Raw genomic sequence first — 26,225 nt, forward strand, 5'->3', positions numbered from 1 at the left:
CACCGGTGCGCTGACTCAGCGAGCTAGACCGGCTCCGGTTAGCGCGGGTGTAGGAAAAAGCCGGGCATGCCACAAAGTCCGGTTTTGGCGTTTTTCGTCTCGATGAAGTTTCCAGGCCATTCTCCCGCCCAGCTTGCCGCCGCTCGTCATGCGCCTCCAGCCATCAGCTCGCACGACAAATCCGTTTCAAGTACTCCGTACCGTGTATCATGGATGGATTGGATGGGTGGATGTATGTACATATGTATGTTTACTCCGTTCTCCGTGGGGTATATTATTATTATTATTACGACGGAGTAAAATTATTATTTTCATGGCTTTTCTTTACCCTGGCTTCAATGGCTGCGAATGGTCACAGCGCCGGCGACGGTTCCTCTCCTGGTTCCCCCAAGGAGCTTAAACTGCAGCCAGCGTGCGTAGAACCCCGCCAAGCCGAATTGACGGCCATGCACGAATTAGAGACTGAGCTGGGCGACGGGTTTCAAAACGTCGGTCGAATAGCGAGTCACCAGCAGGGATCACCTGGCACCCCCGACCCGAGTTTTGACCTCCGTGGTATGTCCCGAAACAGCTGTATCTCCGTATTACCGGTACCGGCACTTTTCGAGGTGGGAAGCTTTTTGCTGGTGATCCTGCTCAGAGTTTCGAATCCAATCACCTGCTCAAGCCAACTTGGCCGAAACAGAGGTGCAGATAATATTGATTGTTGTGAAAATGCGGGGTCGCGGCAAGAATGAACCTTGGGAAAATCAAAGACGATCAATGATCATGGGATGCCTTTTTCCATGACGATGGCGGTGCCCTTTTTTTTTGGTTCTGGGAGAGAAAGGGAAAAAGGAAGGTTAACGGAATTCAAAAAAAAAAAAAAAAAAAATTAAATTGAAGATACCTCTGGAGCGTTCATGGACAAGGTCAGATGCAGGGAGCGAAAAGGGTGGTTGTTGGCCATGTCAACCAGGCTGCGTTTCGAGAAATCCTGCATGACCCGACCAGGCTCAGTTTCCTTGGGGACACGTAAGTGGTATGCGGTAAGTGACCGTATTGATACGCCTCAGCAAGGTTAGAGCGGCATATTCGCCCGCAGCTAGCGGTATTACGTGCTGTCCTGCCACGTTGACCTTGCCGTTCTCGGCCAAGTGCGGGGCGTGGAAACAAGTAGATCCACGCACTTCTCCGTCCTTCTAGCGCCTTCCTTTGAGTAGACGTCACCAGCAAGCGGTACCTTTGGGGTACTGCTGCGGTGCCCAAAATGACGCGCCTGGTGTTCGTCTTTCATAGGGCAGGCCGGGTATCCGTCAGGTATTCCTGGGCCCGTCACTCCCGCCTCCCATTCGACCACGGGGGGGTTTTCTGCACACCGCCCATCAAGCGTGCACTACAGTAGCAGGCTTTACGCCGTACCAGCAACCAAAACAGTCATCCATCATCGTCCTGCTTTTCGCCCCCCCTTCACAACCTCACCTCAACCACTCACTCTCCCTCTCCTCACCTCGCTACTAGTCGCTGCACGCCCCATCTGCCGTCCTTCTTTCTCCTTCTTCGCTACCTCTACTTCTTTCCTCCTCTCTTCGTCTCCCCTTGTCCTCCACGCCTTCCCACATCCTTCCGTTCACGTAATCCAGCTTCTTTCGCCGTCCCATCCTCTCTCTCATTCTCCCGTCTTCTCTTCTTCCTCCCCCCCTTTTTTCTTGTCACTTCTCTTCGTCTGCTCTCCCCGTTCACGGTCCCAATCCTCCCGCCACCCGCCTCCTAAATCCCAGGATGACAGTGTGTTGGTAGAAAGACTAGAAAGCCGTCAATTCTACAGCTCTGATCTGTTCGCTCGCAAGCTCCTTTCTTCTCCTCTCCAACGCGTTTATCCTCTCCTCTTCCCTCGATCGATCAACCGAGCCGCTTAGCTCTCCTGGGACCTCGTCCTAATAACGAAACGGTCTCGATCACCATCACAACCCCTTTCCACCACCTGTCTCAATCCCCCCGGAGCCCTCGTCTGCGAGCCATTGCTCCTGTCTCGTCATCTTGTTCAACCACTGCCGCCTTTCCCCAGCGATTGAGCGGATAAGTGGATCTGGACAGTTGGCGGACAGTCATTGCTCCACTGCTCGAACCAGTTTCATAAAAGGCCAGCCCTTCCCTTTCCACTACATCGGCACGTCCCGCCAAGCTAGCTCCAGACCTGCCAAAAGAAACAATCTTACGATAGCTGTTGATTTGACACGTTGACGCTTCGTTTTGTTGCCCCGACGAAAAGGGCATTTGATGGCCTTTGCCACTTGGAAGTCGTGACTCATCCTCCAAAGCTCTCCTGAAATTTCGGAGGTCCACCTCTCTTCCGCCCTCCTATTTCACCAGTCCCGCCGTCCAAGAAGGCCTGCTATCTCTAACAGCTCTGAACCCCGTCAACATCACCAGAGCGCCCATCCACCTTGTGGACTTCACGACCTGTAACGAAGCGATATCCTTTTCCTGTTTTGCTCGATCTCATCCAACCTTCTGGTCCTTCTTGTTTATATATATATATATATATATTGTCTCTCTCCTCTTTTAACTCATACTTTGGCCAATCGAGGCTCCTTTTCTTTTACAAAGTCCAAATGCAATTATAACGATCATTAATTCCGTCCTTTTTCTTCGGTTGATTTCCGAGGGTGTCGTTCCTCCCTCTCACCACACGGTCCGGACGGCGGTATTTCTTTTGTATTCCTTCTGACATATTCCGAACGGTTTTCGAAACTTGCATTCTATGAGCATCTAAATCGACAATACGGTGTTTTTTTTCCTTTTCTCTTTTTGTGCTTTTCGCGTTTAGCTTTGGGTTTGGGGTTGCTTTTTCCTCTCTCTGTCTCTCATACGCACCAAGAACACACACAGTACTCGGCCAGCGGCGGAGGTCACACGTCCTTTAATCTCTCTCCTCGATTTTCTTTTCTTTGTTGGAACTGACTCGCTCCTTGATCGCCCTTACACTTTGCCGAATATGGATTGCTTGCGGGACAAGTTTGTTCAAGGACAGTTGTTGGATGGTCGATTCCTCACGGTCACCCCGCTCAACCATGGTTCCTTTGGAATGGTCTTCCTCGCCAAGGACACCTTGACCGGAGAACAAGTTGCTATCAAATGCTTGACCAAACAGGCTTCATCAGATTCTTCCGATCTGACCGTCGACGAACGTTCCGAGGAGATGGAGTGCCATGCTCGTCTCGGCTTCCACCCGAACATTGTCAATATGACCCACTCCTTTGAAACCAGGTCACATATTTTCTTGGTACTTGAGTACTGTTCGATGGGTGATTTGTACGAAGCTATCAGGGTTGATCGTGGTCCCTTGGAAACCGAACATGTCCGTGACTTTATGCTACAACTCATTGGCGCTGTGGAGTACATGCATTCCAAGGGATTGTATCACCGTGATATTAAGCCCGAGAATATCTTCCTGTGCCAGGATGGCTCAATGAAGCTGGGTGACTTTGGACTTGCGACGCGTGCCAATTGGTCTTTTGAGGCGTGCGTGGGAAGTGATCGGTATATGGCTCCTGAACAATACGAGCCAACTGCAGCCGGGTATTCCCCTGGTCAGGCCGACATTTGGGCCATCGGAATTTGCCTTTTGAACATTTTGTTCTCGAGGAACCCTTTTGTTACGCCAACTGAGTCCGACGTTCTCTTCGCCGACTATGCTCGTGATCGCCAGTCGCTCTTTGATGTCTTCCCCAATATGTCTCAGGATACTTTTGAGATTTTGACTCATTCTTTGGCCATTGATCCGAAAAAGCGATCTCTTTCTGCGATGCGCGAGGCCATTGTTCGTGCTGTCTCCTTCACAATCGACGACGAGACTCTGGACGACTATTGCACCGAAGACCGGAATGTTGTCCCCGCAAGCGGCTATCGTGAACCCCTTCGCACGCCATCAATCCAGAGTCCTCAGATCAACCAAGGCGATTCTTTTCCATGGGCAAAAGCTCTTCAGTCCACTCCCCAACAAGCTGTTCGTCAGTTGTCCGCAATTCCCGACTCTGAAGTCTACACGGAAGACCTTTTTGCAACATCGGCAGGCGAAGGCATGTCATGGTACACGGGCAATCACGGCTCGGCGTCTATGGTATCCACCTTTGATTCGAACTTTGGACCATCATTCAAATCTATGGCATTGCCCAAGGATCGCTATAGACAGTTCGACAAAGCTCCTATCAGTGGCTCTTTGCCGGAACCTGTTGGTGTTCCCATTCCTTCCATGTCCATCGTGTTTGGTAAGGGTAATGACGAGCAAGTATCCAAGAGTTGGAGTGATCTCTGGGATGAAGATCAAATGGAGAATGAGGCCCTTGAACTTCACAACCGTCAGGCTCACAATGCGCGTACTTGGAGTCAGGAGAGCAAGGAAGATGAGCTTGGAAAATCTGGGTTGACAGAGATCGACCCTACTTCTTCCGCTCTCAACTCGCGTTCGATGATCCCGAACGGTCAAGCCAAGAGCGTTCCAATCCCCAGGAAGGCCGAAAATTTCCGTGGCAACGATTCTCCTTGCCCTGGCAGTTTCACTCCTTCTAAGTACGCTCCAAAGCAAACGATCATGGACAAGTGGGCAGCCTTGGGCCAGAAGAGACGCAACTACCACCCGAAAGAGCAGCAACCTCTCCAGTGGAAGGCGAAGCAGATTGTCAACCGCAACTGGCGCAAGGATGCGGGACGCAACTCGTTCGGATCCGAGAATGAGCCTTGGATTCGCAAGGGAAGCAGCCCGAAACACAACCGAATCCGTCAAAACCAGCATCCACAGTCGCATTTGCTGAGCAAAGACTGGCGCCACGACCCCTTCCAGACGATCAAGCCGAAAAAGGACTCCTGCCCATTTTCACTTCATGATAGCTATCCCGATGATGAATTTGATTTTATTGGTGGATGGCAGGATCTTCATATATAAGTTTTCCGATTCCTGGTCTCTCCTTGTTTCTTTTCGTCGTCAATCGACCTTTTTCCGATTCCTCTCCTGACACATCGACTGCTGCAGCCTGGTTTCTTTTTCTTTTCCTCCTTTCTTTTTGTTCTATATCATAACCAACTTTGGAAGCATTCTCTCCTCATATATCTCTACCGCATAACCCCCCGCCCAAGCTTGGTGCACCGCTGACCATGTGGATTTCTTTTGAGAAAACAAAAATACAAAAACCCACTGTTTGTTCTAGACTGGAGAAAACTGCGGGTGTGGTGTCGTCTACATTGAAGTTTTGTTTGTACTATATGTGGCTGTCATTATCAAGATACACGGGACGGCACGGCACGGCGAAGTTGGGAGGCATCAACGGAGATTTGACAATTGGGTACCTTGTGGTGGCGTTTTCCTTTTTTATTTTCAATTCCTTTTTCATCGCACAGCGTGTTTGAAGTTATATACCTTTGTTTTCCTATGATTATTATTATTATTATCATAACACCAGCAGGCATTGCACAGTCTTCGAGTCGTGGAGGAATTCATCTCCCCTTTTTTGTTGATGCTAAGAGGCGGATATGCAGCCCGGGGAAAAGGGAGTCTGGAAAAGAAGCTTGTGCCAGCGAAGGCTTTTGCAGCCCTCATATGGCAGCCACCTTTATCACCGCTGAGAAAGGTGGAAGGAGAGAAACACTAGGACGGAGCTCTGGGTGAAGGTGTTTTTGTGTTCTGGCATTCGTTCCTCGCCCTCTTTTGTTGTTTGTTCACTCGCTACACGGTAGCGCTTTCAGATCTAAACGTTGGGAAAAAAAAAAAAGGAAAAGAAAAGGGAAAAAAAATGTGTACTCTGGGATCAAGCAGCCTTGGGGACTATCGTTTTGAGAGGCTGCTCATGTACTTTAGTAACATTGTGAGAGTTAGATCTGAAGCAAGAGAAAGGGAAAGGAGTAGGAAAAAAGAATATAAGGCATTATTCTACTCGGCCTTTTTTTTTTTTTTTATTTTCTTTTTTCGTTTTTCTGGCCCATTTCGCATCACGGCAGTTCGTAAGGAGCAAAGGCACTACCTTGCAGTGACACTCGTTTCATGTCCCCCAGTCTCAGTCTGCGGCCGTGCGATCCGGAAGCGTTGTAAGTCCGCAACGGTTGTTAATATTATCCCAGCCAATAGCTCTCGTGTCTCGATCCAATGCGAGACCCTGCGAAAAGGTTGGGCGAAGCTTTAATAATTCCGCGGGTGAGTCTTCCAAATTTAGGGATCTGGACAGCTTGGTCTTTTTGTCCTTTTCGGCGGCCCTTGATTTTTTTTTTTTTTTTTGCTTTTTTTTCTTTTTTTCTTCTAACCCGTCTTCCCTCATGGCTTTCTTTTTGCGGGCTGACCCCCAACCGTTTCCACGAACGCAGGAGAGAGCAGAACAAACCGTTTGCATCTGAATTCATTATATCTCTGCTAGTTAGTTGATAACCATTGATTACTATTACTTGATCGTGCTTTTGTAAAATATTCTTTTATTCTCCCTATTCTCCAAGCTCTGTACTTTGTACTCCCGTAGGCCTCTTTATCTCCTTTGCCTTGTTTCTGTGTGGAGACGCTGTTCCCAGCCTCTTCGCATCGGCATAACGGTCGCCGTTTGATATCTCCGACGCTGTTCTTTTCGGCTCTCTCAGACTTGACTTCTGGACTTGAGCCGTCCCATGATTTGCGCGCGCTGTTAGGCTTTTCTATATATGGCCTTGTGAAAAGCGTGGAAGCGAGAATTTCGATTAACGCAGTTTTGGCAAATGAAGCGCCACACCGGCTCAACGTGAAAGGGCTTGAGCGGAGTTTTTGGCGGAGGACCATTTTTCTTTTTCTTCTTTCTTTTCTTTTTTTCTCTCTCTCCGTGAAGGAAGTGCTGAGTGCCTGGAACTGGGTTGGTAAACCCCATTTTATTGATGATTTTTCTCTCCTTTTTTTCCTTTAATGATTATGATTGAAATGTGAGTCTTCTTGGATGCGTGCCCCGATGACCGGGATGCCGGCTCCCCCCCTCAACATATGACAAGTACAGATTCTGATCGCTATGGCTACTCTACAGGACCGAGTGACGTCGTCCTCCGCGAGTTTGATCTCTCACTCTCACATTCCTTCCTCCCCTTTCGTCACTCTATGATCGTCGCGCTATAGACCACCCATTTTCCCAGACGATACGCCTCGAGATGCGCGGGCGCTGGTCGTTTGTCTGTTTCGATATCGATTTTAGCGTGCTGAATGTTCTGATCTTACTATTCCTTCTTCCCCTGCTCGTTGCGGAAAATGGAGATTTTCAAGGACGGCGGCATCAGCCGCAGCCTGGGGGGGACGTTTGGTCGATGGACCACGGATACGCTGCGAGTTGCCCTGTGAGAGACTTTGTGGACGTTCAGGCAGAATACGTGCGGTATCCGGTGTGCTTGGGCTCGAGGCGGGCTAGTAGTTCTGCCCCGGATGGGATGACTGAAAGTGCGAGCGTGGCTACGGAACGAACGTCAGAGGCGCCAACGGCTTCTTCAGCGGAGACGGTAAGTACGCCTAAGGTGGAGTCGGAGTTGGACACCGAGAGTCCGTTGGATAATGAGAAGTTTTTATCATTCGAAGAATGGAAGAAGAAGAATCTGGCTAAGATTGGCCAGTCGGTGGATAACGTGCGCGGGAACAGACAGGCTGTTGGATCGACGGAGATGCGAAAACGGTCTCGGCCGGGCGAGATCAGCAATGCGTTGGATTCTCTCGGAGAAGAGGGAGAGATTGAATTGGGATTTGGTGGGTTTGGCCCAGGTGATTCAGATATCCCGCCAGTGGAGACGAAGGATGCCAAGTCCACCTCCTCGTCTGTTAATGGTGAAAAGCACGTCACCAAAGGCACTGAAGGTGAGAGCCAGTCGGACGGGGTTCCTCGTCGGGGAATTGCTCGCCGGAAAGATGCCGGAGTTACTTGCAAAGAGCGATTTAATTATGCCTCCTTCGATTGTGCAGCTACTGTGCTGAAGACTAATCGAGAATGTACCGGGTCTTCGTCCATCCTAATTGAAAATAAAGACAGCTACATGCTTAACGAGTGTCGAGCCAAGGACAAGTTTATTATCCTAGAACTCTGTGATGATATTCTTGTGGATACTGTCGTGCTCGCCAACTATGAGTTCTTTAGCTCCATATTCCGCACGTTCAGGGTGAGCGTAGCGGATCGTTACCCTGCAAAGCCCGATAAGTGGAAGGAATTGGGAACGTACGAGGCGGCAAATACCCGGGAAATCCAGGCGTTTGCCGTTGAGAATCCGCTTATATGGGCAAGATATTTGAAAATCGAGTTCTTTTCTCATTATGGGAATGAATTCTATTGCCCGTTGAGTCTTGTTAGAGTGCATGGCACAACGATGATGGAAGAGTACAAAAATTATGGAGACTCCGCCAGGGCAGAGGAGGAAGCAGTTGAAGCGGTTGTGCAGGCCCAACAGAACCCTGGCTCGGTTCCTACCATGAAAAATTCTAATCAAACACAAAGCGAGATTAGAGATCAAAATGTGAACATCTCTATTACCCAGACGGGTTCTGGAACCCTACCGGATGAGGAGGCCCTTGGCGCTTCCTGTTTCCCTCAGATAAACGAAATCGAGAGACTTCTACTGGGGATGAGTTCGGACAATATGAGTTCGATCTATGATATGGCTTTAGATCCTGATTATCAATCCGAGGCTCACGAATCTGCAGAGAGCGAAACCTGGGCAAGTAATGCAACAGGGTCAACCAGCTTGGAAGATACCTCGGTCTCGGACACGCCACCTACTATGGTAGGTGGAAGCGACCATCAGAGAGCGACTCCTGGGTCACGGATGGTCTCTACATCCGGCTCCTCGAGGTCGGAAAACGAAACGACTGCAGACAACCAGAGAACACCGGTGGTATCTCAGCCACCTCCACCGAATCCCGCAACCCAGGAATCTTTCTTCAAGTCTGTTCACAAGCGGCTGCAGATGCTCGAGACAAACTCAACTCTATCACTTTTGTATATTGAGGAGCAGTCGCGGATCCTTCGGGATGCATTCAACAAGGTTGAGAAGCGCCAATTGGCCAAAACTTCTAGTTTTCTCGAGAATTTAAACTCCACTGTACTCCACGAATTAAGAGAATTCAGGCAGCAGTATGACCATATTTGGCACTCTGTTGTTATCGAGTTTGAACAGCAGCGACAGCAATACCACCACGAACTTTTTGCTGTTACGTCGCAGCTCGCCATCCTTGCAGACGAGGTCGTTTTCCAAAAGCGGGTTTCTATAATCCAAAGCGTATTTGTCCTCCTTTCCTTTGGATTGGTGCTATTCTCACGGAGTGCCGTGGGATCATATCTCGAGTTCCCTAAAATGCAGAGCATGGTATCTCGATCCCATAGCTTCCGATCAGCATCACCCCCGTATGAAACGCCTTCTCCGAGCCCAAATTCACCCATGCAGAGCCCACCGTATCAAGAAGGCAGCCTGCATCGACGCAACCCGTCTGACGGCCAGACGGATTGTGAGATATGCAATCATACATTTCCATATTCCCCTCCTCCGTCGTCAGATACATTGAGTCCGTCGGAAGAAGAGGAAAAGGGATTGCATGATGTGCATTTGGAGTATTCTCGGTCAACGGCCAGTAATCTTGTGCCGGAAGAAAATCCTGCAGGTATAAAGCGACAGAGAAGCAGTCCGGCGGATTTGTGTGGGCATGATGAAGGGGATAGTGCTGAATTCAAGCTTCCCCAAGCCCCGTCTTAAAAATGTTTATCGTTGATCTGATCGAGGGGCCAAAACCCCCGACCATCACGGCGATTTAGTCTTATCACGCTGCATTGGCGGGTTTCTGCCACAATCGCAGACGGTGACAACATACCATAGCCGAAGGCCTAAGCGATATTACCCTGCGGAAGAAGCATTTCCCTGCGTGGGTAACTATCTTCCGCCTTCTAATACTCCTTTGGGTGCCAGCAAGGCGCTCGAACATCGGAATCGTGACGCTGCAAAAGAGTGGCCACGCTCCGCCTTATCTCGGGTAACACATAGGCACTAATAATCTACGCGTGCTATTTATGTGGCCTACAGTGACATATCTAGGCATATTATCGGGTGAGACGATGTCTTGTAATATTATCCCCGTTATCGTGTTTCTACTGTACATATTTGCATGAGCGACGCCCTGCATGAGGTGTGATCATTCTCTACCTTCCTTTCTACATAATAGCAATACACAATGATCTAGATTCGTGCTTCAGGACCTATGCCTCCGTAGCCTACTGCACTGTATGTAGGGAGTTCCACCCGCCACGGCACTCTCCTTCCGAGGCCTAGTGCTCGTAGGCCTATCATGGCTTAACGGGCTTGATAAATAGACGTTGCTCTAAGGAATTCGTTTACATTTAACGAGACAGGGTACACACCCGAGTCTTGCGTTTGAGAAAGTGGCAATGCTTTGTTGCTTCTGTTTACCTGGAATGATAGCCCATTTGGTGACATCATCGGCTCACACTCCATTCAAGCTCTCTAGACGGCGCTGCATAATTCAGTCCTTTTTTCCGTAGCCTGCGGACTAACGTCCCCAATACCTTTTGGGATGATGTCCCTATTTAATGATCACTATGCTTGCGTACCGCTTAAAATGGCGGAGGATTCTTGCGGCCCATCGCCTGGGTTCTCCTTTTCCTGTTGCTACGCTCCCCTTGTTCGGCAGAAACAAGACCAGGGAGAGCCATGTTTCAACAAATGTTCTGCGGAACGGACTACATAAACAAGCTCCTAAACATATAGAGTTACGGGGTCAATCAGGCCGGCATTATTTAATCAAGAAGGTCTTGCAGGAAAAGGAGCTTACCAGGCTGCGGGTGTATCTTGCTGTGTATGTTAAGCCAATATGGTCCTTTAGCTCTGTGCTCCGTACATGCACAAAAGATCAGGCACAGAAAGGGTGCTAATATCTCTCATTAGCTCCGATGAGCAGCAGTTCGTTTTGAAAGAAGTCTTCCAGAATGACTTTCACTACTACCGGAATATGCACAAGGATTTGGGGAGCCCGTATCTTCGGACATTGAGCGATACGATCCCAGAAGAGTCATTGTTCGTATATAAATATTTCACGGACCATCTACTAAGAATGGCACCACAAACTAATTTGCCCCTTGATATCACGAAACGTATTTTGAGAGATGCATTGCGTGGGATTGCGGCCTTACATGAACGGGACATTGTTCACACAGGTATACTCGTTGATCCCAATAGGACAGAGGAAAGGCTCACACGCCACAGATATTAAAGCAAACAACATTCTAATCAACTGGAGGATTGAGAAAGAAGACCCGAGGAAGATAGTCGTAGATCAGGTGCAGCTTTCTGACGTTGAAGATGCTGTGCACCTACACCCTGGTCGCTCCATAATAGGCAAACAACTAGGTAATTATATGTGGAGGAGCCCTGAAGCGCATGCGCGCGGCCCGATTAACAAGGCGTCTGATATATTTTCATTTGGCGTCGTGGTAAGCCGAGATCATGTTCATAATATGTTTCAAAATATGCTAAATTTTTGTCAGTGCATTTACGCCATGCTTAAGGAAGCCATCTTCTCCATGGACGAGAGCCAGCTTCCGGAAGGTGTTGAGCCTCTATCAGTCATTCTCGAGCGCCAATTGTCATATTTCGCGAACGCGGAAAGCTTGAATGGTTTTCTGGCGTACTTGGGAGACGAAAACCCGTGGTGCAATGCTTTCAAAACCCTTTGGGAAGGATTCAATGAGAGAAACCCGCGGAAACCATTCTCTATGTGCCAGGATATCGATAAAGACTTTAGAGATCTTGTTTGTGCCCTGATGCATTTTGATCCGCCCAAGAGGATCACGGCAGAGACGGCTTTGAAACATTCCTGGTTCACGAGGTGAGGAGCTGGCATACTATTAGTCGACGGGACACACCTTGGACAGAGAGAGTGCCCGCCCGTACCGAGTACTGGGAATGCCGCCGGAATGTGGTCCAGTATAGAGAAATTCTCCAATGCAAGCCGCGATCTCAGAGTCTCTCAGAGTACTCCATACTAGGGACCATGGCCAGAGGGACCACCACTGTCCACATCTCTTGAGAGAAACTGACAAGCACCGCCGAGACGTGTGATATTTCTCGCAGAGTCTACCGAAAAGCAGGGTTGTCATCGACGTATGCCGGAAAAGAAAGTCGCGCTAACTGCCCTGGGTCTCCGCTGCCAGGATCAGGGTAGTTACGTTGCCACGGCAACTATCACCTTGTCAACATGGATATTCAACGCAAAATTTCTTGATTTCCGAGCTCAAGCGCATAACTTCTCTGTCTGCATCCACAACTTAAATTGGAATTGGGATCCTGGATAGAACGCACCATTGCTCAGAAGTGGTTTGTTTACACCAACAATCTTCCGTTGTCTGTTTTTGGCCCGTATAAAGGCAAGCTCATCGCTAACACTTATCAGCCGCTGAAGCTATCATAAGACCATTCTCCGCGAATACCTGTGCGATTTCCACGGGCCCATCATACAATACCGAAAAACCCATACACTCCTCGATTCCCATCATGACAACCAACGCCACCAGCCCTTCTAGACCCTTTCCTCTTTCTGACCGCTCAACAAACACTTTTCTTCCTTCGCCTTCAAAAGATACTACCAAGGTCAGCGGTGACTGTGAAGCGGATACTAAAGCCGCGGCTACCAAATCCATGGAATATCACCGTCAAGTTTTAAAAGAAAAACTTGAAGGGGGGGCTCTGAAGTATGACTCCGATCTTGGATTATCTCGCCCGTATGTAGAGTTACACGCTGACTTAGGATTCGAACAGGGCTCCAGAGTACTATGTGTCTCCATCCGATGATATTATGAGTCCATGCACCAAGAAGATATGCGATTTGAAAGGAAAGAAATTCAAAAAGTATGTTCCGTTACTTTTAGTTGGCCATGAAAACAACCTCTTAAGACAAGATACTGACGATGGCTGCAGCGCAAAGCCTCAAGTCCTATTTGCAAAGGCCATTGCAAAGAAATCTTACGAGAAGATGAGCTCAGAGAAACCTGGAAATGACGGCGCTGATGCTTAAGGATTTCTGGCTTCGAGCTCGACAAATGCTCTAGGCTACCGTTCTCATTTGCTATGAATTTCCTTGTGTTATCATGACAGGCTTCACGACCACCACTTTATTTTCACTATTTGTATTTTTCCTTCCAATTTTTCTGGCGGTGCCTTATGGACCAGGTATGGCGTTTTTAGCGGCGCGGAGGGCCCATAGGATGGAATCAGAGCGGTGCATAGGGCACCTACAAAACGGGACTTGGGACATCAGGATATTAATGGCTGGTTGTGGGGGGTTGATATGGTGTTGCCAGGTTCTGTTACATTGCTAAGAATTGTCGAGAATCCTATTAATGACACAGAATTTGTCTACATCCCCCATGATGAAGAGCTTTGTTCCGGCGACTCCATTTTAGAACCTGTATCAATTCGCACTCTGACCTGGCGATGGCTTCTCCGACGGTGTTGGGCATGGCACAAGGAGTTTGTCGAATCTATGACGCCTAGCAAGGTGAGATGTAGTGCGGTTCAGGCCTCGACGATGTGGATTAGCTTCAGCTCACCCGCAGGAGCGGGTCTGAGTAGCGTGAAGCTTTACTTTCTTTGCGTAAACGGGGAAGCTAGCCAATTACCAAGGCCTCTGCCGGTTCTCCATGTCTGGTGAGGAACGATGGCCGAAGCCGTGAGGGAAACCCCCGTGCAGGCGGCGGTTAATTAACTCTTGGGCCTGGGGTAACAGTGCAATCGGTGCCGACCTACTCTCGCAAGCCGACGAGGATATAGCTGATATCTCGGTGCGGTTGGTGATCCCGTGCCGGGAACCCCGTGCAGTCATCTAGATAGTCTATCTTGAGCCAAATAGTATAGCGAGCCAGCTCAACTCCTCATTTATCCATCTTGATCCTGTACTTAACTCAGCCTGAGGGAAGCAATGAAGCCCAGCACAGTCCCCCAGGCTGCTGTCTACTGGCGGGTTCTGGGCTGAGTAATGCGCCGAGCTGGCACCGTCCGCCTCGCCAACAGCCGAGGTCCAAGTGCCGGCAAACCCATCAGCATCGCTTCGAGAGGGCGGTTCTAGGTTCTGCTTTTCCCGTCGTATGATTTTTGAACCCTTATTCTCTCTTTGGAGCTCGTAATACTTAAAGACATTGCATCCCATCTGGATTTTGTGCTGATCTTCTGTGGTTTATCCTCAAAGTACTCCGTTGGGCTGCGTTAAGAGTTCACTATATCTCCACACTTGGCAGCTCTTCTAAATTTCACATCTCCCCCAGCTCTGTCCACCATGTCTGCCTCTACCAGAATCCCGCCAATCGTTGCTCCGTTCGTCAGTGAACGGGCTAGAAAGACCCTCGATCTTGTAAGTTGACCCATCCCAAGACCTCCTAAGCGAGTCACCCAGGCCCAGCTGGACATGAAAGGGCGAGATTGGAGCTAACTATTTTCCCTTATCCTTAGGTCGAGGAGTTCGTCGAAAAGGAATGTATCCCCGCAGATGCTCTCTTCCAAGCACAGCTCGGCCAGGGCGAGCAAAGATGGAAGCGGACACCTGCGATTCTTGAGGAGCTCAAGGTCAAGGCGAAGAAACTCGGCCTGTGGAACATGTTCTTGCCAAAGAACCACTTCAAGGAAGGTGCTGGCTTCAGCAATGTTGAATACGGATTGATGGCTGAGATCCTTGGAAAGAGTCGTGTTGCCAGCGAGGTATGTTATGCGCTGGACCTGCATTTCTTGCCTGACATGCCGTGGCTGACAGTCTCCATGTAATCTATTAGGCCACCAACAACGCTGCTCCGGATACTGGCAACATGGAGGTGCTCGCTAAATACGGAAATGAGGCCCAGAAGAAGCAATGGCTCGAACCCCTATTGGATGGAAAGATTCGTTCCGCTTTTCTCATGACTGAGCCTGAGATTGCTTCAAGCGATGCCACAAACATCCAACTTAACATCAGACGGGAGGGTAATGAATACGTGCTCAATGGACAGGTATATTTGTTGTCTCAACCTTCATTGAGAGGCAATCTGCTAATATTTTACTCCTCTTATAGAAATGGTGGTCTTCCGGTGCTGGAGACCCCCGATGCAGTATCTACATTGTCATGGGCAAGACCGATCCCAACAACCCAGACACATACAAGCAGCAATCTGTCATCCTTGTTCCGGCCAATACCCCCGGAATCACCGTTCACCGCATGTTGAGCGTTTACGGATATGACGACGCTCCTCACGGCCACGGCCAAATCACCTTCAAGAACGTCCGTGTCCCTGCTTCTAACATGGTTTTGGGTGAAGGCCGTGGTTTCGAGATTATCCAAGGCCGTCTCGGCCCAGGACGTATTCACCACGCTATGCGTGCCATCGGTTCCGCCGAAAGGGCTCTCGAATGGTTGATTGTTCGTGCCAACGACGAGAACAAGAAGCCATTCGGTGCTAAGCTCTCTTCACACGGTGTCGTCCTCGAGTGGATCGCTCGCTCCCGCATGGAGATTGACGCTGCCCGTCTCGTCGTCCTCAATGCTGCTGTTGCCATTGACAATGCCAACGCCAAGGCTGCCCTTAAGGAAATCGCTGAGGCTAAGGTTCTCGTTCCTAAGGTTGCCCTGGATGTCATTGACCGTGCAATCCAGGCCTATGGTGGTATGGGTGTGTGCCAGGATACACCTTTGGCAGCCATGTGGGCCCATACCCGCACATTGAGACTCGCTGACGGACCCGATGAGGTTCATTTGAGCCAGATGGGTAGACGGGAGAATAAGCAACGCGAGCAGTCCGCGACCGCCAAGGTGACATGGCAAAAGCAAGAGGCTGAGAGGCTATTGATGGCAAATGGCTTTGGTAACCAATCTCACTTGTAAAATTGTGCATTTTAATGTTCCTCTCAGCTTTCCGGGTTTGGCTTTTTTTCCCTCGAATAGTGAACTGATATACGAGTGACTATTTCCACTCTCATTTGTTTCCATTTTATGATGCTGCATTTTTATTGGCTCTTGACGCCATTGCCGTTGCAGTGAATCCGAGTTTGTAAGAGGCGTCCAGTCTCTGATCAACTTAGACAACTCCATGACGATACAAATAAAGCATTTCATATCTTTTGGTAAAAAGAAAAAGAAAATCTGGACCATATGTCAACCGACGCCAATGCTCACGCGCGTTAAACATGATCTAAAACGAGTCCGTGATAAATTCGTTTCAAAACGCCGACTCCTGCTAAAGCATCCGAATCGAAAAAAAATAAAGAGAACAGCTAACCCTCCTCATCAACAGCACTTCCATCTCTCCTATTTTGATATTAGCAAGGTTCGTGTAACGGGAAGAAAGTGATGTGGCGATACATACGGGAAGTACTTGACACCAGCATCCTCAAGAGTTGCAAGGACTTCCGGCGGTAGCTACACAATCCACTCGTCAGCACTTCCAATCCCTCTTCTTGTCAAATGTATGGTTGAAGCAACACACCGTTCCAACAACTTTGACCGCATATGTCCCGCTCACGTAGCCATCTAACCTTTGCCATCGCGCAACCCACGACAACCGCTCGTTTGCTAGGGCGATCAAACCTTCGAACACTTGTGATGTGCATTCTTGAATGCTGTCGGCGTTGTTGCGGAGGTTCAGAAAGGGTTCGCAGTTGGGACAGCCGTCGCGCATGAATTTCTGGAGGGGTGGAAACGGATGTTAGTCCGCTGAAGGGAACCTGATGGCACGAGGAAAGGAGGGAGGCGTACACTGTGGAGTTGAACGATTGAGCAGACCATGCATGCGCGGAGAGTGCGCTGCTGGCCAGATGAGACATAAAAGGACATGACTGGAGCTCGAGGTGTGGTGGTTGTGGGTAAGGCCTTCGAGCTAGAAGATTTGAAGAGACAAGAGCTATCTATGCGACAGGACGATTGATGAAATAGCTAAAACCAGAATTTGATTGAGGCAAACAACACCAAACTGAGCAGTTGAACAAAGAGAAGAGCTAGAAAGGGCTTTGAAATCTTGCTCGCCAGTTAGCTGAGCTCGAACCTTGATCCTGTACAGCGTATCGCGTTGTTCTTCACCTCGTCTTCGCGTCGGTTTTATGCTGATGGGCGGCCTGCACGGAGCACTTGCAGCCGCCGATAAGTTATCACGTGATCCGATGGCATGCCAAACCGAAGTCATATTGGCATCACCATGAGAACGAAGTGACAACTCCACGGCATCGCGCGCTGCGATCCTAGGGAGTCACTGAATCCGTGATAATTACTATATAATTGAAATGCTCCATGGATTCCAGTCTCCCGCCTGTCTCTTCCAGTCATCGCTTGGATAACCACCCCGGCAAGCGCGAGCCCGTCAATCCCCGTCGCAAACGGTTGAAAAGCACGCAGTTTACCCCTGTTTTCCAACGAAGTACTGGCCGCGCCCAAGTCTACAATCGTCGCGGGACCTTTGAAGCATGGCATCAGGGTCTCAGGGGCGCGAACAGATGTGAGTTGATTGCTCGATGCTGTGCGAATTGTAAGAGAATGTAGGAGTCTGAGCTAACCGCGAACTTTCGTCCCGTGCTTTGAAAGAATCGATCTTCAAGGCGAGAAGGAGCTTCTTGAGGAACTTTCAGCAAGAGAACCTACCTTTCGGGAGGTCAATCGTTTTCTAGCACAGTGAGTATACTCATTTTTTTTAATTTGCCCCCCAAACGGCTTTCCCTCCTTTTCATCAGTTGCGATGATATGCTGACGCTCCTATCTAGATTCCAGCATTCCTGCCATGCCACCTGTAGGAACCTTGAGGCGGGAGCGGGCCCTGCTCCTCCCGAGGTCGAAAGCCGGATATGGGATTCGCATATGAGAATCAATTCTCGCTTTCGGAAACTTCTTCTTCATTTCCGTGACGAGCAGGCCCGGAAGAAACGCCCGGTTGAGGAACGAAAACTCAAGCATCAATATCTAAAGTTCATCAGTGGTGCCCAGCAGTTCTATGAAAAATATCTCAAGTTCATCCTCCTGCGATCGAAGGTGGCGCCGGAGCTTGCAGAAGCTGCAGCGGAGCTGCAGATCGTGCCAGTCGATGTTCCAACTCCGGCCAACATCGCACAGGAGTTGCGGAATACTCTAATTGAGTCGTGTTATTCCACTTTTATTAGACTGGGAGATCTCTCCCGGTACTATCAAACGGAATTGGTTGCTGATCCCAAAAGACGGGAGTGGAACCACGTGGTTAACTATTACGCTCTAGCGGGTTCCATCAAGCCCACCTCGGGGATATTCCACAATCAACTCGCTATCATTGCTCGTGCCGAAGCTGACCATCTGCAAGCGACTTACTATCTTTATCGTGCTCTATGTGCGACGGAGTCTCACCCAACCGCGCCCGGAAATCTTGAAATCGAATTCAGAAAGATTCTGAATGCTCGGTCAAATGGAAAGTTGGCCCAGTCAAAAGATGAGAAGGAGTCATTGATTTCTTCTTTTACCTTTCTTCATGCAATGTGTTATAAGGGTGTTGATTTCGCAGAACGCGATGATATTGAGAATGAAGTGCTTGACCAAATGGCTATCCAACTGATAGAGGGCTCTCTGGACGGTGACCTCCTTCAAAAATTCTGCTTGGTCAATATTGCTGCTGAAGCACATGCGCGAACTAAGCCAGATACCAACGGAAATGCACCCACTTTCTTCCTGCAGCTTAATGTGAAGACATTCTTCACACTCTTGCGGGTTCTACTAGCCGAAGTGGAGAAGCTCTCCAAACCTATTTGCCAAATCTTGCCAGCACTACGAAATTATAGCTCTTGGCTAGTGGTCAACAGTTTCATTCTCGTTTCTAAAGCTCGTGATTCGGCCGTTGGTGTGCAAATCAAGGAGTTCTGGAAGATCTATGCGAACACATTGACATTGCTTACCTCTAGCTTCAGTGTTCCAGATATACCTTACCTGGATTATCTCCTGCAGGAGGATCGCGACACGCTAGGATTTTCTCCATTGATGCAAGATGGCAAATCCCCACGCTATGTCGATGAACAGGGAAACATCAAACCCAGGTCAATAGGACCCGCTAGTGTTGACCGTGTGAAAGCGGAAATGCTATTTCGTGTGCGGGAACTGGTTACTGATGGTCTTGACTTGGTAGTCCGTAAAGTATGTCGTTCTCCCGATTTCGTGACGTTATTTCTTTTTATCTCGAAATACTTACCCAGCAATAGAAAATTCCGATCAGCCTAGCAAGCGGCTATGACAAGAATATATTCCTTTACGAAGAAGAGGGCTTTGCACAGTTTTCTACTACGACTAACTTTTCTTCGGAGACCGCTGAACAAGAAGTGACTACCCCGAAACAGTGCGATAATCATGTGGAAAATGAGGAGTCGGCCATGGAATCTGTTTCGCCATTTGACGATATGGATAAGATGGTTGATGCGCTTGTAAACTCTGAAGCCGATCCCGGAGAAAGCTGTGCATCCAAGAACGGAGCAGCAACATTCCAACCGTGGCCACGTCTATCGATTGATACCAATGGAGCGTCAATGGATTATCCATTTCCTGGGGATAATGTGCTGCGAAGCCCCTACAGTCCAACAATGCCGCCTGAGGCTGTAACATCGTATTCACCAGGCCCCCCGCTCCCAAGTATAACGAAGACGCCGTTTACGCCGCAACCAGGGGAAGTTTCCCCGAGAACGAGGCCATCAACGGCGACTCATAGTGGATTGCGTCGGTCTTCGGGATATGATGTGAACCCTATGTCGCCCTTGAATTACCCGCCTCTCCAATCCAATCCCGTAATCTCGGCACAGCATCGATCTTCTACTCCCGTAATGAGCCAGAACAGCAATGGCTTTACGCCAACGGGGAGTTCAATGATTAACTACCAGAATTGGCAGACTGTCCACCGATCATTCACTGAACGCGTTCCATGCATTGGTGTTCCTAATGCCAATGATCCACGCCTACTTTCTTCCCCCTTTAACCCGTCCGGTCATCCTCCCGGAAGCTATGCAACCTCGTCCGCGAGAGCCGCGGGCATTATTGGCCAAACACCTCCAAGCGGACAGGGTGGGTGAAAAGTGGATTTGATCAGGTTCCGCTGCCATAGCCTATCTCTTTATAGTCGTTGAACGTGAAGAGTTAAGTTTAGAATAGTCATGCCGGTAGCACCGTTTGAACACTTACCCACTTGTGGCAGAATCTGACGTAACGAGACTTACGTCCGAAGCCGCGCTATATGGCTTTCCTGGGATTATGGCCTAGATAACTAGAGGTCACCACATTTATTCTAGGCGAATCGCTGTTCACTGACTGGCGCCGGCTGTATTTAACAGCTGTCGAATTCTGGGCGGAAATAGAGATATTCCCCGGAGATATACAACAGCATTCCTAGCGCTGATAACCCGTCGTCCACCAGCCTGTCATTGTCATCCTCGGTGCTGCCGGTCTCCGAGTATGTCGGGAACTCCGTCTGACAACCGAAAATTTTTCGAATATTCTTAGCGGCATGAGCACCGTCAATTTTATCCCTAGAATCTAGATTGATACTACATTTATTTGACATGTACTATTGTTGTTCTGTTTGACGATTTAACTAATGGATTGATGCTTTATTTCTTGGAGCTGCTCTTGCAACTTTGCTGTCATTTCAGAACAGCGAAATTCCTAAGTTCCCTTAAGCGTGGACTTTATCAAAGTGATTTTTATAAATTGGCTTAATAATATTTAGACTCCGTAAGGTCGCATTAAATGCCTTTTTTATATATATATAATAATAATAATAATAATTTATTCATTATGGCTATCTATTTTGCTCTATCCATTTGTCCGTTCATCAGCTCGAGAGTTTTGGCGTTGTTGAAAACGTTCATCGCTTTGAGTATGTCCAATTCTCCCCATTGAGCCGGCGTTATGTGGGACATAAGTTTATATGAATTCCAATGTTACGCCGCCTGGCATTCGAATCAATATTCGGCCTGCGGCCATCAAAATGTAATGTATGTAATCGTTGAATTTCGGATCTCAGGAAAGAGGAAGGATAGTCGTGAGAGTTGACAGAACGGAAATACGAATGAGATCTTTGGGCCACTGGTGAGGTTGAAATCTTCTACAGGTTGCCTCTTCGGTTTATGATGTGTAAGTCTTCTTCGGGAAGGGGAATCTAGTAAAAAGGTTTATCGTGTGAGCCCAGGCTTCAGGAAAGAATGCTGCTCGAGAGGAAACTTACTGTGGACCCAATTCTCTGATGCTAAGGTTCGCCAGCCAGTGGCCCATATCAAGACATTCGTCAAGGGTCTTTCCTTGAACCACGCCAGCACAGAATCCTCCAGCAAATGCATCCCTGTTGGAAAAGTTAGCCTGCATCTTTCTCGCTGAAATCGAAAACATTAATTGCTATCAGCTCACCCAGCGCCGTTAGTATCATAAATCTCATCCTGGGAGATCTTCCGGATGGCGGTTGTTTTTACTTCAGCACCGCCGTTCCCGTCAGAGACAGCGGAGATAGTTGGCTCCGTGCCATGAGTGATGATAACGGTTCTAGGGCGCTGAGAGTTCTTCTTTGGAAGATTGGCCATCTTCTTGGCGATCTCAGTAAGATCGCTGATGCCCCATCCGTGGGCTTCGGAAAAGGCGAGTGCTTCCGATTCATTTCCAACGATGTAATCAGTGTATGGGAAAACTTGGTCAAGGGGATCCTTAAAGACAGCCGGAATGAATGGTGCGGAAAGAGAGAGAATAAAAGTCTGATAGTTTCTCCAGTTTTAGCACTTATTTTAGTGACTTAGCAACTCCATCGAAGTGCCCAGCATGAGTGTTGCAGCGCAATCTTCGAAATATAACCCAAGAAGCGAACATACACACCTTATTCTTCTCAGCTGCTTCTTCAGCCAGAGCCATTATAGCTGGTACACAGACAGTCAAGTGGAATCCACCAACGAAGAAGTATTTAGCCTTCTCGACTAGGGACCAGATCTCAGGTTGTTTGAGATGATCTAGCTTGTATTCATTGGCAGCAGCGAGGTGAGTCACAAGAGAGCGGTTGTGGCCAGTGATTATTACACCGCAGCGACCGGTTGGCTGAACATCATCCACTCTGTATTCTGTGCGGATGCCAGCCTTGCTTCCGGCATCTCTGAGAATGTCTGCGTACTTGTCCTTGCCAACGCAGCCCATGTACACAACGGAATTATCGGGAAGCATGTACTAATCGAGCAGTGAGCATTTATCCAAAGGGATGATCTGCCCAACTATAAATCTTGACAGAATTTCCGGGAAAATAGTACCTGAGCTCCACGGGCAGTATTTTGAGCAGCCCCTCCCGCAATCAGTTTCGCACCGCAATTTTGCAGGAGATCCTCGTAGAGACCCATATGTTTCTCTTCGGCAAGAATGGCATCGTTGGCCTTGACGCCATACTTCTCTAGCATCGCTTCATTTCTGCGTTAAGGGTGCATTAGCAATTGGCCACTGAACGAAATGTCGGAACTAGGTATTACCCCACGCCCTGGATATCTGCAAATGACGAGTTAGCCCTTGTATAGTTGGCAGAGGATTCAGTATACTATACCCAGGAGAGGATTCTCTAAGCAGAGAAGAGGATATCCTTCTGGGGCAGCCATTTTATCCGGAATGATTGTCAATTTGTTGTTCTGTTGACTCTGCGGGGAGATGGACGGAGAGAAACAGAGAAGGGAATTTTGGTGGGGGAAAGTTCAGGGCGCAACGAAATCCGGCCAAGCTGCCGACGTCGACTGATCAACTCCGAACAAGCTTCCTCCGCCCTCGCACTCCGACGCCCTTTCATCCTTTCCACCCTGCTGTAGACGCAAAGAAAACTTACGCAAAATGTCCGACCGTATGCGGCAGGTCGCTGAATCGTTTCAGACATCGTCTATAAACCAGCACTCTCCGTCCTCGCACCACGAGACGACCTCGCCCTTCTCTGCTTCCCACCGACGACACCATGAGAACACACTGGAACGCGTCCCGTCTGATGCGGAAAGTCTGTCAACGGGGATTGTCGACCCTAGCCGGATGGTGAAAAGCAACCACCATCGGGCAACTCTGCCTCCCTTGCCAGAATTACGATTTGAGCAGAGCTATCTCGCGAGCATCAGCGGAGCAGAGAGTTGGGGCCGGATTGCTTGGATCACCGTTCGAGACCAGGTACGGATCACATATAAGATCTATCTTATAGGGAAATGCTGGCCTGAAAACCGTCTTCATCTTGTTGAAATCTAATGTTGCTAATACTTGGGTTACTACTTTAGGTCCTGTTGCCTCTGATGCAAGGCACGCTTTGGACGCTTGCCCTCTGTGGCTGGAAATACTGGCACCGCGAAGCCCAATCCAGTGGCAGGACAGTCGGATTCACAATTCGGCGGTGGTGGTGGAAGTTGAACGGCTGGGATATGTCAAGGCTCTGAGCCGGATCGAGCTCTACTCCTTCACGTACAGCGCCTTATGATGGCTATACCGCACCGTCTGATAAATGAGAGCATGGGAGCACAGTGAAAAGCGGACGCGCGTCCTCCCAGCCTGACACTGGCACTGTCCGTCCACAAACTAGCCGCGCCAGGATACGGTATGGGTTACTCGGTAACAGGAGGTGCAAAAATGCAATACATATAGCCTGGCAAATATCCCCAAGGGCTGGGTACAGCAGTGTGGCTGAGAGAAACCAATTGCGGGTTGTTAACTACGCAATCATGCTACTTGGCCTAATCGGCCGGGATTCGAATCTTTTTTGGCTCAAGAAGTGCGTTCAGAGTCCGGAACGGCGCTTTATCCGCTTCCCTTCCAGTATTCCACATAGATCTTCTTTCCGCTCTATGCTGAAGCGGCCTGCTTGATATCTTTAATCGGAAAGCATATGAACTTGGGTGCATTGCGCACTGTTCAGCGTTCCATTGATATTGCTGTACTGTACATATAAGACGGAGGATAATATTGAAACCTAATCCTTCGATATATGATATTAGATTCTTTCAATATACCCACACCCATAATATACCCATGTAATCCCCTGTAGATCAATGGTCCATAATCACATGCTATGGGCTCCCTTTTCCAAATTAATGAGTAACTTCAACATGCATCAACACTGTAATCAGGACAAGCTTTTCGTCCCCTCAGATTGGTGGCTGCTGAACACCGTTTTGACCAGGCGGCATGTCATTCCCCTGAATAACGGTGGTTTGAGCTGGTGGTGATTGGACTTTGGTAGCTACACCCTCCATGTCCTTAGTAGGGAGGGGATGGGCCAACGGAGTCTGGTTTCCAAGTTGCACAACTGAAGTATTTGGTGAAATAATAGCGCCCACATGGGGTGATTTCACTTCAGGTGCCTTGTCACTGGCGAAATTCGTTGGATCAGGATTCGCTGGTTTCTGGTCCTCATTTCCTTTACCATACCTCAGCTGGACAACTAGACTCGGTCGAACTGTATCCTCTTCATCCAGAGACCCCACATCGCTCATATCCTCGTCTTCATCGACGGTGTTTTCATCTCCTCCTTCCCATTCTTGTCCACTTGAGACGGTTTCCGGCTCATCATCTTCATCCATTGCATCCACGGAATTATAACTCTCGGTCTGATAGCTTTGTGTTAATCCATTAGATCTTGTGCTTCGTTGCGGTCTACCGTTGATAAGACCAGCGGTTTGAGCCGAATCTGTTCGTTGTCGGGCTGTTATTGTTTCACCATATATACCCCCAACTCGAGCCTTGACTTGCCGGCCACTGGCGGTGAAGGTTGGGCCGGGCGGCTCCGCTGGAGTAGACCCGCGGGTTTGTTGCCGCGTGGATCTCCTTGAAGTAAGTCCTTCTGAAAAGTCTTCTTCATCAGAAAATGTATACTTGATCCTCTTTCCACGAGTCCGGCCTTCGTAAAGGGAAAATCCTGGTTCAGGACGGGCAAATGCTGCTTTTCGTGCTAGACGGTAGTCGCGACGTTTTCGTTTCTATCATACGGTTAATCGTCCATGTGGCTCAATGCTCGTCATAGTAGGAACATACCTCTTCAGACGCCTCAAAACGTGGTATACTGTTGCGGATCCTTTCGCTAAGCTCTTTAGCAGCGCGAGACTTCTCACTTCCAAGGGATTCCGCAACAGATTTTAACTCGTCAATGCTGCCCGCTACGCTCCACCACGTATTGGTTTTAAGCGCAGGATTACTCTCCCTATAAAGTCTGAAATGTGTGTCATCACGGCCTTCGATAAGCCAATATCGCCTTTTGTAGCTGTCGCTTCCCCATGGCTGAACAGAAAGCGGCTGATTACGGTCCCCCTCTTGTCTTGTTTGCTTATAGCTTTCCTTGAGCTTCGCTTGGACGGCGTCGGAGGAGGAAAGGGCCCATAGGATCAATGTTCGAAGGAACGAAAGCTGGAGAGAATAATTTAGCGACTAACTCCCACAGCACGAATACAGGATGCTCACGCGCTCTTCCGGCGACATAGTTGCGAATGTGCGCCCGCCATGGAGCGGATTCTTGCCCTCCCATGCCTTGGGCCACTGGCTATAATGTGTCTGCACAGCTTCCTCGAGAGCACGTTGATAGTGACCTCTTCTACACGCAGGGATCGCAAGGGTCAGCGCACAAATTCAGATTGAGTAGAAACAGCATTCTTGGGGGAATTGGAGCCGAGTCCGCGCTGTTCGAGTCAACGTTGGTTCCGGAGGTAAACGCACTCAACATCTTTCTTCCGATTCAGGATCAGGCCAATTAAGGCACATAACAACTTCTCAATGTGATCACCGGGTACAATATCCGTAACTCCTCTCTCAATATCTTGTGGGCCGTAATTGGGGACCGACTTGGGGAATACATCGCTAAATCTCGCGCGGAACATCACGATGAACTGGGGAAGAAAAAAATGTCAGGCGTTAGCAGCGCGTTCAACACGCAACCGACGCGTCTTAAGAAGACACATATCAAAGCCGGGAAAATGGAAATATGTCCGGGAGATTACTGACTGCAATATTTGGATTGTCAGCCAGCACATATTCGTGTGGCGGTGACGGGGCACGTTTCGGGGGCGGCGACTCGGTTTGTTTCTCGCGCTTGAAATATTTCTCGATGCCAACCGTGCGATTTATAGAAGCCGCCACGGCCTCATCTTCTATTGACACAGCAGATGACAACGAAGACGTGTCCGAGTCTGAGTGAGACATGGTGTTGTTGATGGTGTGGAGAAGTTGAAAGTTGGAGGTTGGCGAGAGGTGTTTGGGTTAAGTCTGGCAAGGACACAAGATTCTAGAGTGA

At 49.0% G+C, this 26,225-nt stretch overlaps 12 protein-coding genes across 12 annotated transcripts; 8 read left to right on the forward strand and 4 right to left on the reverse strand.

Annotated features, from left to right (window-relative positions):
• Window positions 1-338: 338 nt before the first annotated feature.
• Window positions 339-1,018, forward strand: CIMG_06022 (uncharacterized protein; the record flags this gene model as incomplete). The annotated part of the gene is made up of 3 exons (XM_001242125.2): window positions 339-555; window positions 641-687; window positions 923-1,018. The coding sequence occupies 3 exons, from the start codon at window positions 339-341 to the stop codon at window positions 1,016-1,018; spliced, it is 360 nt and encodes a 119-aa protein (XP_001242126.2).
• A 950-nt stretch (window positions 1,019-1,968) lies between these two features.
• On the reverse strand, window positions 1,969-2,421 carry CIMG_13009 (uncharacterized protein; the record flags this gene model as incomplete). The annotated part of the gene is made up of 2 exons (XM_004445251.1): window positions 1,969-2,340; window positions 2,386-2,421. 2 exons carry the CDS (start codon window positions 2,419-2,421, stop codon window positions 1,969-1,971), a joined length of 408 nt encoding a protein of 135 aa, XP_004445308.1.
• Window positions 2,422-2,977: 556 nt separating this feature from the next.
• CIMG_13010 (serine/threonine protein kinase) lies at window positions 2,978-4,924 on the forward strand (the record flags this gene model as incomplete). Its single annotated transcript, XM_001242126.1, has 1 exon — window positions 2,978-4,924. The coding sequence occupies one exon, from the start codon at window positions 2,978-2,980 to the stop codon at window positions 4,922-4,924; it is 1,947 nt and encodes a 648-aa protein (XP_001242127.1).
• A 1,437-nt stretch (window positions 4,925-6,361) lies between these two features.
• Window positions 6,362-10,190, forward strand: CIMG_06025 (Sad1/UNC domain-containing protein). The gene is made up of 2 exons (XM_001242128.2): window positions 6,362-6,909; window positions 7,008-10,190. Exon 2 carries the CDS (start codon window positions 7,129-7,131, stop codon window positions 9,700-9,702), a length of 2,574 nt encoding a protein of 857 aa, XP_001242129.1. The 5' UTR covers window positions 6,362-6,909; window positions 7,008-7,128; the 3' UTR covers window positions 9,703-10,190.
• A 369-nt stretch (window positions 10,191-10,559) lies between these two features.
• CIMG_11655 (serine/threonine protein kinase) lies at window positions 10,560-11,994 on the forward strand (the record flags this gene model as incomplete). The annotated part of the gene is made up of 4 exons (XM_012358634.1): window positions 10,560-10,816; window positions 10,906-11,174; window positions 11,224-11,450; window positions 11,505-11,994. 4 exons carry the CDS (start codon window positions 10,560-10,562, stop codon window positions 11,847-11,849), a joined length of 1,098 nt encoding a protein of 365 aa, XP_012214057.1. The 3' UTR covers window positions 11,850-11,994.
• A 336-nt stretch (window positions 11,995-12,330) lies between these two features.
• On the forward strand, window positions 12,331-13,376 carry CIMG_11656 (Spo12 family protein). The gene is made up of 3 exons (XM_012358635.1): window positions 12,331-12,707; window positions 12,775-12,864; window positions 12,934-13,376. Exons 1-3 carry the CDS (start codon window positions 12,511-12,513, stop codon window positions 13,028-13,030), a joined length of 384 nt encoding a protein of 127 aa, XP_012214058.1. The 5' UTR covers window positions 12,331-12,510; the 3' UTR covers window positions 13,031-13,376.
• Window positions 13,377-14,081: 705 nt separating this feature from the next.
• On the forward strand, window positions 14,082-16,165 carry CIMG_06028 (acyl-CoA dehydrogenase). The gene is made up of 4 exons (XM_001242131.2): window positions 14,082-14,362; window positions 14,461-14,706; window positions 14,778-14,990; window positions 15,053-16,165. The coding sequence occupies exons 1-4, from the start codon at window positions 14,288-14,290 to the stop codon at window positions 15,857-15,859; spliced, it is 1,341 nt and encodes a 446-aa protein (XP_001242132.1). The 5' UTR covers window positions 14,082-14,287; the 3' UTR covers window positions 15,860-16,165.
• CIMG_06029 (transcription elongation factor spt4) lies at window positions 15,925-17,006 on the reverse strand. Its single transcript, XM_001242132.2, has 4 exons — window positions 16,730-17,006; window positions 16,461-16,658; window positions 16,341-16,393; window positions 15,925-16,282 (listed from the first exon to the last, which is right to left on the reverse strand). Exons 1-4 carry the CDS (start codon window positions 16,805-16,807, stop codon window positions 16,249-16,251), a joined length of 363 nt encoding a protein of 120 aa, XP_001242133.1. The 5' UTR covers window positions 16,808-17,006; the 3' UTR covers window positions 15,925-16,248.
• Window positions 17,007-17,192: 186 nt separating this feature from the next.
• On the forward strand, window positions 17,193-20,749 carry CIMG_06030 (uncharacterized protein). The gene is made up of 4 exons (XM_001242133.2): window positions 17,193-17,462; window positions 17,549-17,635; window positions 17,725-19,111; window positions 19,177-20,749. Exons 1-4 carry the CDS (start codon window positions 17,431-17,433, stop codon window positions 20,032-20,034), a joined length of 2,364 nt encoding a protein of 787 aa, XP_001242134.1. The 5' UTR covers window positions 17,193-17,430; the 3' UTR covers window positions 20,035-20,749.
• Window positions 20,657-22,617, reverse strand: CIMG_06031 (adenosine kinase). The gene is made up of 7 exons (XM_001242134.2): window positions 22,527-22,617; window positions 22,456-22,471; window positions 22,243-22,396; window positions 21,821-22,162; window positions 21,365-21,702; window positions 21,186-21,299; window positions 20,657-21,119 (listed from the first exon to the last, which is right to left on the reverse strand). The coding sequence occupies exons 1-7, from the start codon at window positions 22,576-22,578 to the stop codon at window positions 21,086-21,088; spliced, it is 1,050 nt and encodes a 349-aa protein (XP_001242135.1). The 5' UTR covers window positions 22,579-22,617; the 3' UTR covers window positions 20,657-21,085.
• A 125-nt stretch (window positions 22,618-22,742) lies between these two features.
• Window positions 22,743-23,954, forward strand: CIMG_06032 (uncharacterized protein). The gene is made up of 2 exons (XM_001242135.2): window positions 22,743-23,125; window positions 23,230-23,954. Exons 1-2 carry the CDS (start codon window positions 22,805-22,807, stop codon window positions 23,383-23,385), a joined length of 477 nt encoding a protein of 158 aa, XP_001242136.1. The 5' UTR covers window positions 22,743-22,804; the 3' UTR covers window positions 23,386-23,954.
• Window positions 23,630-26,170, reverse strand: CIMG_06033 (uncharacterized protein). The gene is made up of 5 exons (XM_001242136.2): window positions 25,937-26,170; window positions 25,652-25,821; window positions 25,400-25,529; window positions 24,977-25,345; window positions 23,630-24,921 (listed from the first exon to the last, which is right to left on the reverse strand). The coding sequence occupies exons 1-5, from the start codon at window positions 26,132-26,134 to the stop codon at window positions 24,091-24,093; spliced, it is 1,698 nt and encodes a 565-aa protein (XP_001242137.1). The 5' UTR covers window positions 26,135-26,170; the 3' UTR covers window positions 23,630-24,090.
• Between the last annotated feature and the right edge of the window lie 55 nt (window positions 26,171-26,225).

The sequence above is a fragment of the Coccidioides immitis genome (genome assembly GCF_000149335.2).
Source record: "Coccidioides immitis RS genomic scaffold supercont3.2, whole genome shotgun sequence".
Classification (NCBI taxonomy): Eukaryota; Fungi; Ascomycota; class Eurotiomycetes; order Onygenales; family Onygenaceae; genus Coccidioides; species Coccidioides immitis.

Excerpts from the sequence above, each read along its gene's own strand:
- CIMG_06025 (XM_001242128.2), top strand. The coding sequence starts at position 7,129 with ATGCGCGGGCGCTGGTCGTTTGTCTGTTTCGATATCGATTTTAGCGTG.
- CIMG_11656 (XM_012358635.1), top strand. The coding sequence starts at position 12,511 with ATGACAACCAACGCCACCAGCCCTTCTAGACCCTTTCCTCTTTCTGAC. Across the intron at positions 12,708-12,774 it reads CTTGAAGGGGGGGCTCTGAA|GGCTCCAGAGTACTATGTGT; the intron begins GTATGACTCCGA and ends GGATTCGAACAG. Across the intron at positions 12,865-12,933 it reads AAAGGAAAGAAATTCAAAAA|CGCAAAGCCTCAAGTCCTAT; the intron begins GTATGTTCCGTT and ends CGATGGCTGCAG.
- CIMG_06028 (XM_001242131.2), top strand. The coding sequence starts at position 14,288 with ATGTCTGCCTCTACCAGAATCCCGCCAATCGTTGCTCCGTTCGTCAGT. Across the intron at positions 14,707-14,777 it reads AGAGTCGTGTTGCCAGCGAG|GCCACCAACAACGCTGCTCC; the intron begins GTATGTTATGCG and ends GTAATCTATTAG. Across the intron at positions 14,991-15,052 it reads AATACGTGCTCAATGGACAG|AAATGGTGGTCTTCCGGTGC; the intron begins GTATATTTGTTG and ends CTCCTCTTATAG.
- CIMG_06029 (XM_001242132.2), bottom strand. The coding sequence starts at position 16,807 with ATGTCCTTTTATGTCTCATCTGGCCAGCAGCGCACTCTCCGCGCATGC. Across the intron at positions 16,394-16,460 it reads CGGTCAAAGTTGTTGGAACG|CTACCGCCGGAAGTCCTTGC; the intron begins GTGTGTTGCTTC and ends TGGATTGTGTAG. Across the intron at positions 16,283-16,340 it reads GCTGGTGTCAAGTACTTCCC|GAGAGATGGAAGTGCTGTTG; the intron begins GTATGTATCGCC and ends ATATCAAAATAG.
- CIMG_06030 (XM_001242133.2), top strand. The coding sequence starts at position 17,431 with ATGGCATCAGGGTCTCAGGGGCGCGAACAGAT. Across the intron at positions 17,463-17,548 it reads TCTCAGGGGCGCGAACAGAT|AATCGATCTTCAAGGCGAGA; the intron begins GTGAGTTGATTG and ends GTGCTTTGAAAG. Across the intron at positions 19,112-19,176 it reads TTGACTTGGTAGTCCGTAAA|AAAATTCCGATCAGCCTAGC; the intron begins GTATGTCGTTCT and ends ACCCAGCAATAG.
- CIMG_06031 (XM_001242134.2), bottom strand. The coding sequence starts at position 22,578 with ATGGCTGCCCCAGAAGGATATCCTCTTCTCTGCTTAGAGAATCCTCTC. Across the intron at positions 22,163-22,242 it reads ATACTGCCCGTGGAGCTCAG|TACATGCTTCCCGATAATTC; the intron begins GTACTATTTTCC and ends CTGCTCGATTAG. Across the intron at positions 21,703-21,820 it reads AAGCAGCTGAGAAGAATAAG|ACTTTTATTCTCTCTCTTTC; the intron begins GTGTGTATGTTC and ends AGAAACTATCAG.
- CIMG_06032 (XM_001242135.2), top strand. The coding sequence starts at position 22,805 with ATGTCCGACCGTATGCGGCAGGTCGCTGAATCGTTTCAGACATCGTCT. Across the intron at positions 23,126-23,229 it reads GGATCACCGTTCGAGACCAG|GTCCTGTTGCCTCTGATGCA; the intron begins GTACGGATCACA and ends TTACTACTTTAG.
- CIMG_06033 (XM_001242136.2), bottom strand. The coding sequence starts at position 26,134 with ATGTCTCACTCAGACTCGGACACGTCTTCGTTGTCATCTGCTGTGTCA. Across the intron at positions 25,530-25,651 it reads AATCGGAAGAAAGATGTTGA|AAGAGGTCACTATCAACGTG; the intron begins GTGCGTTTACCT and ends CCCTGCGTGTAG. Across the intron at positions 25,346-25,399 it reads CTATGTCGCCGGAAGAGCGC|CTTTCGTTCCTTCGAACATT; the intron begins GTGAGCATCCTG and ends TATTCTCTCCAG.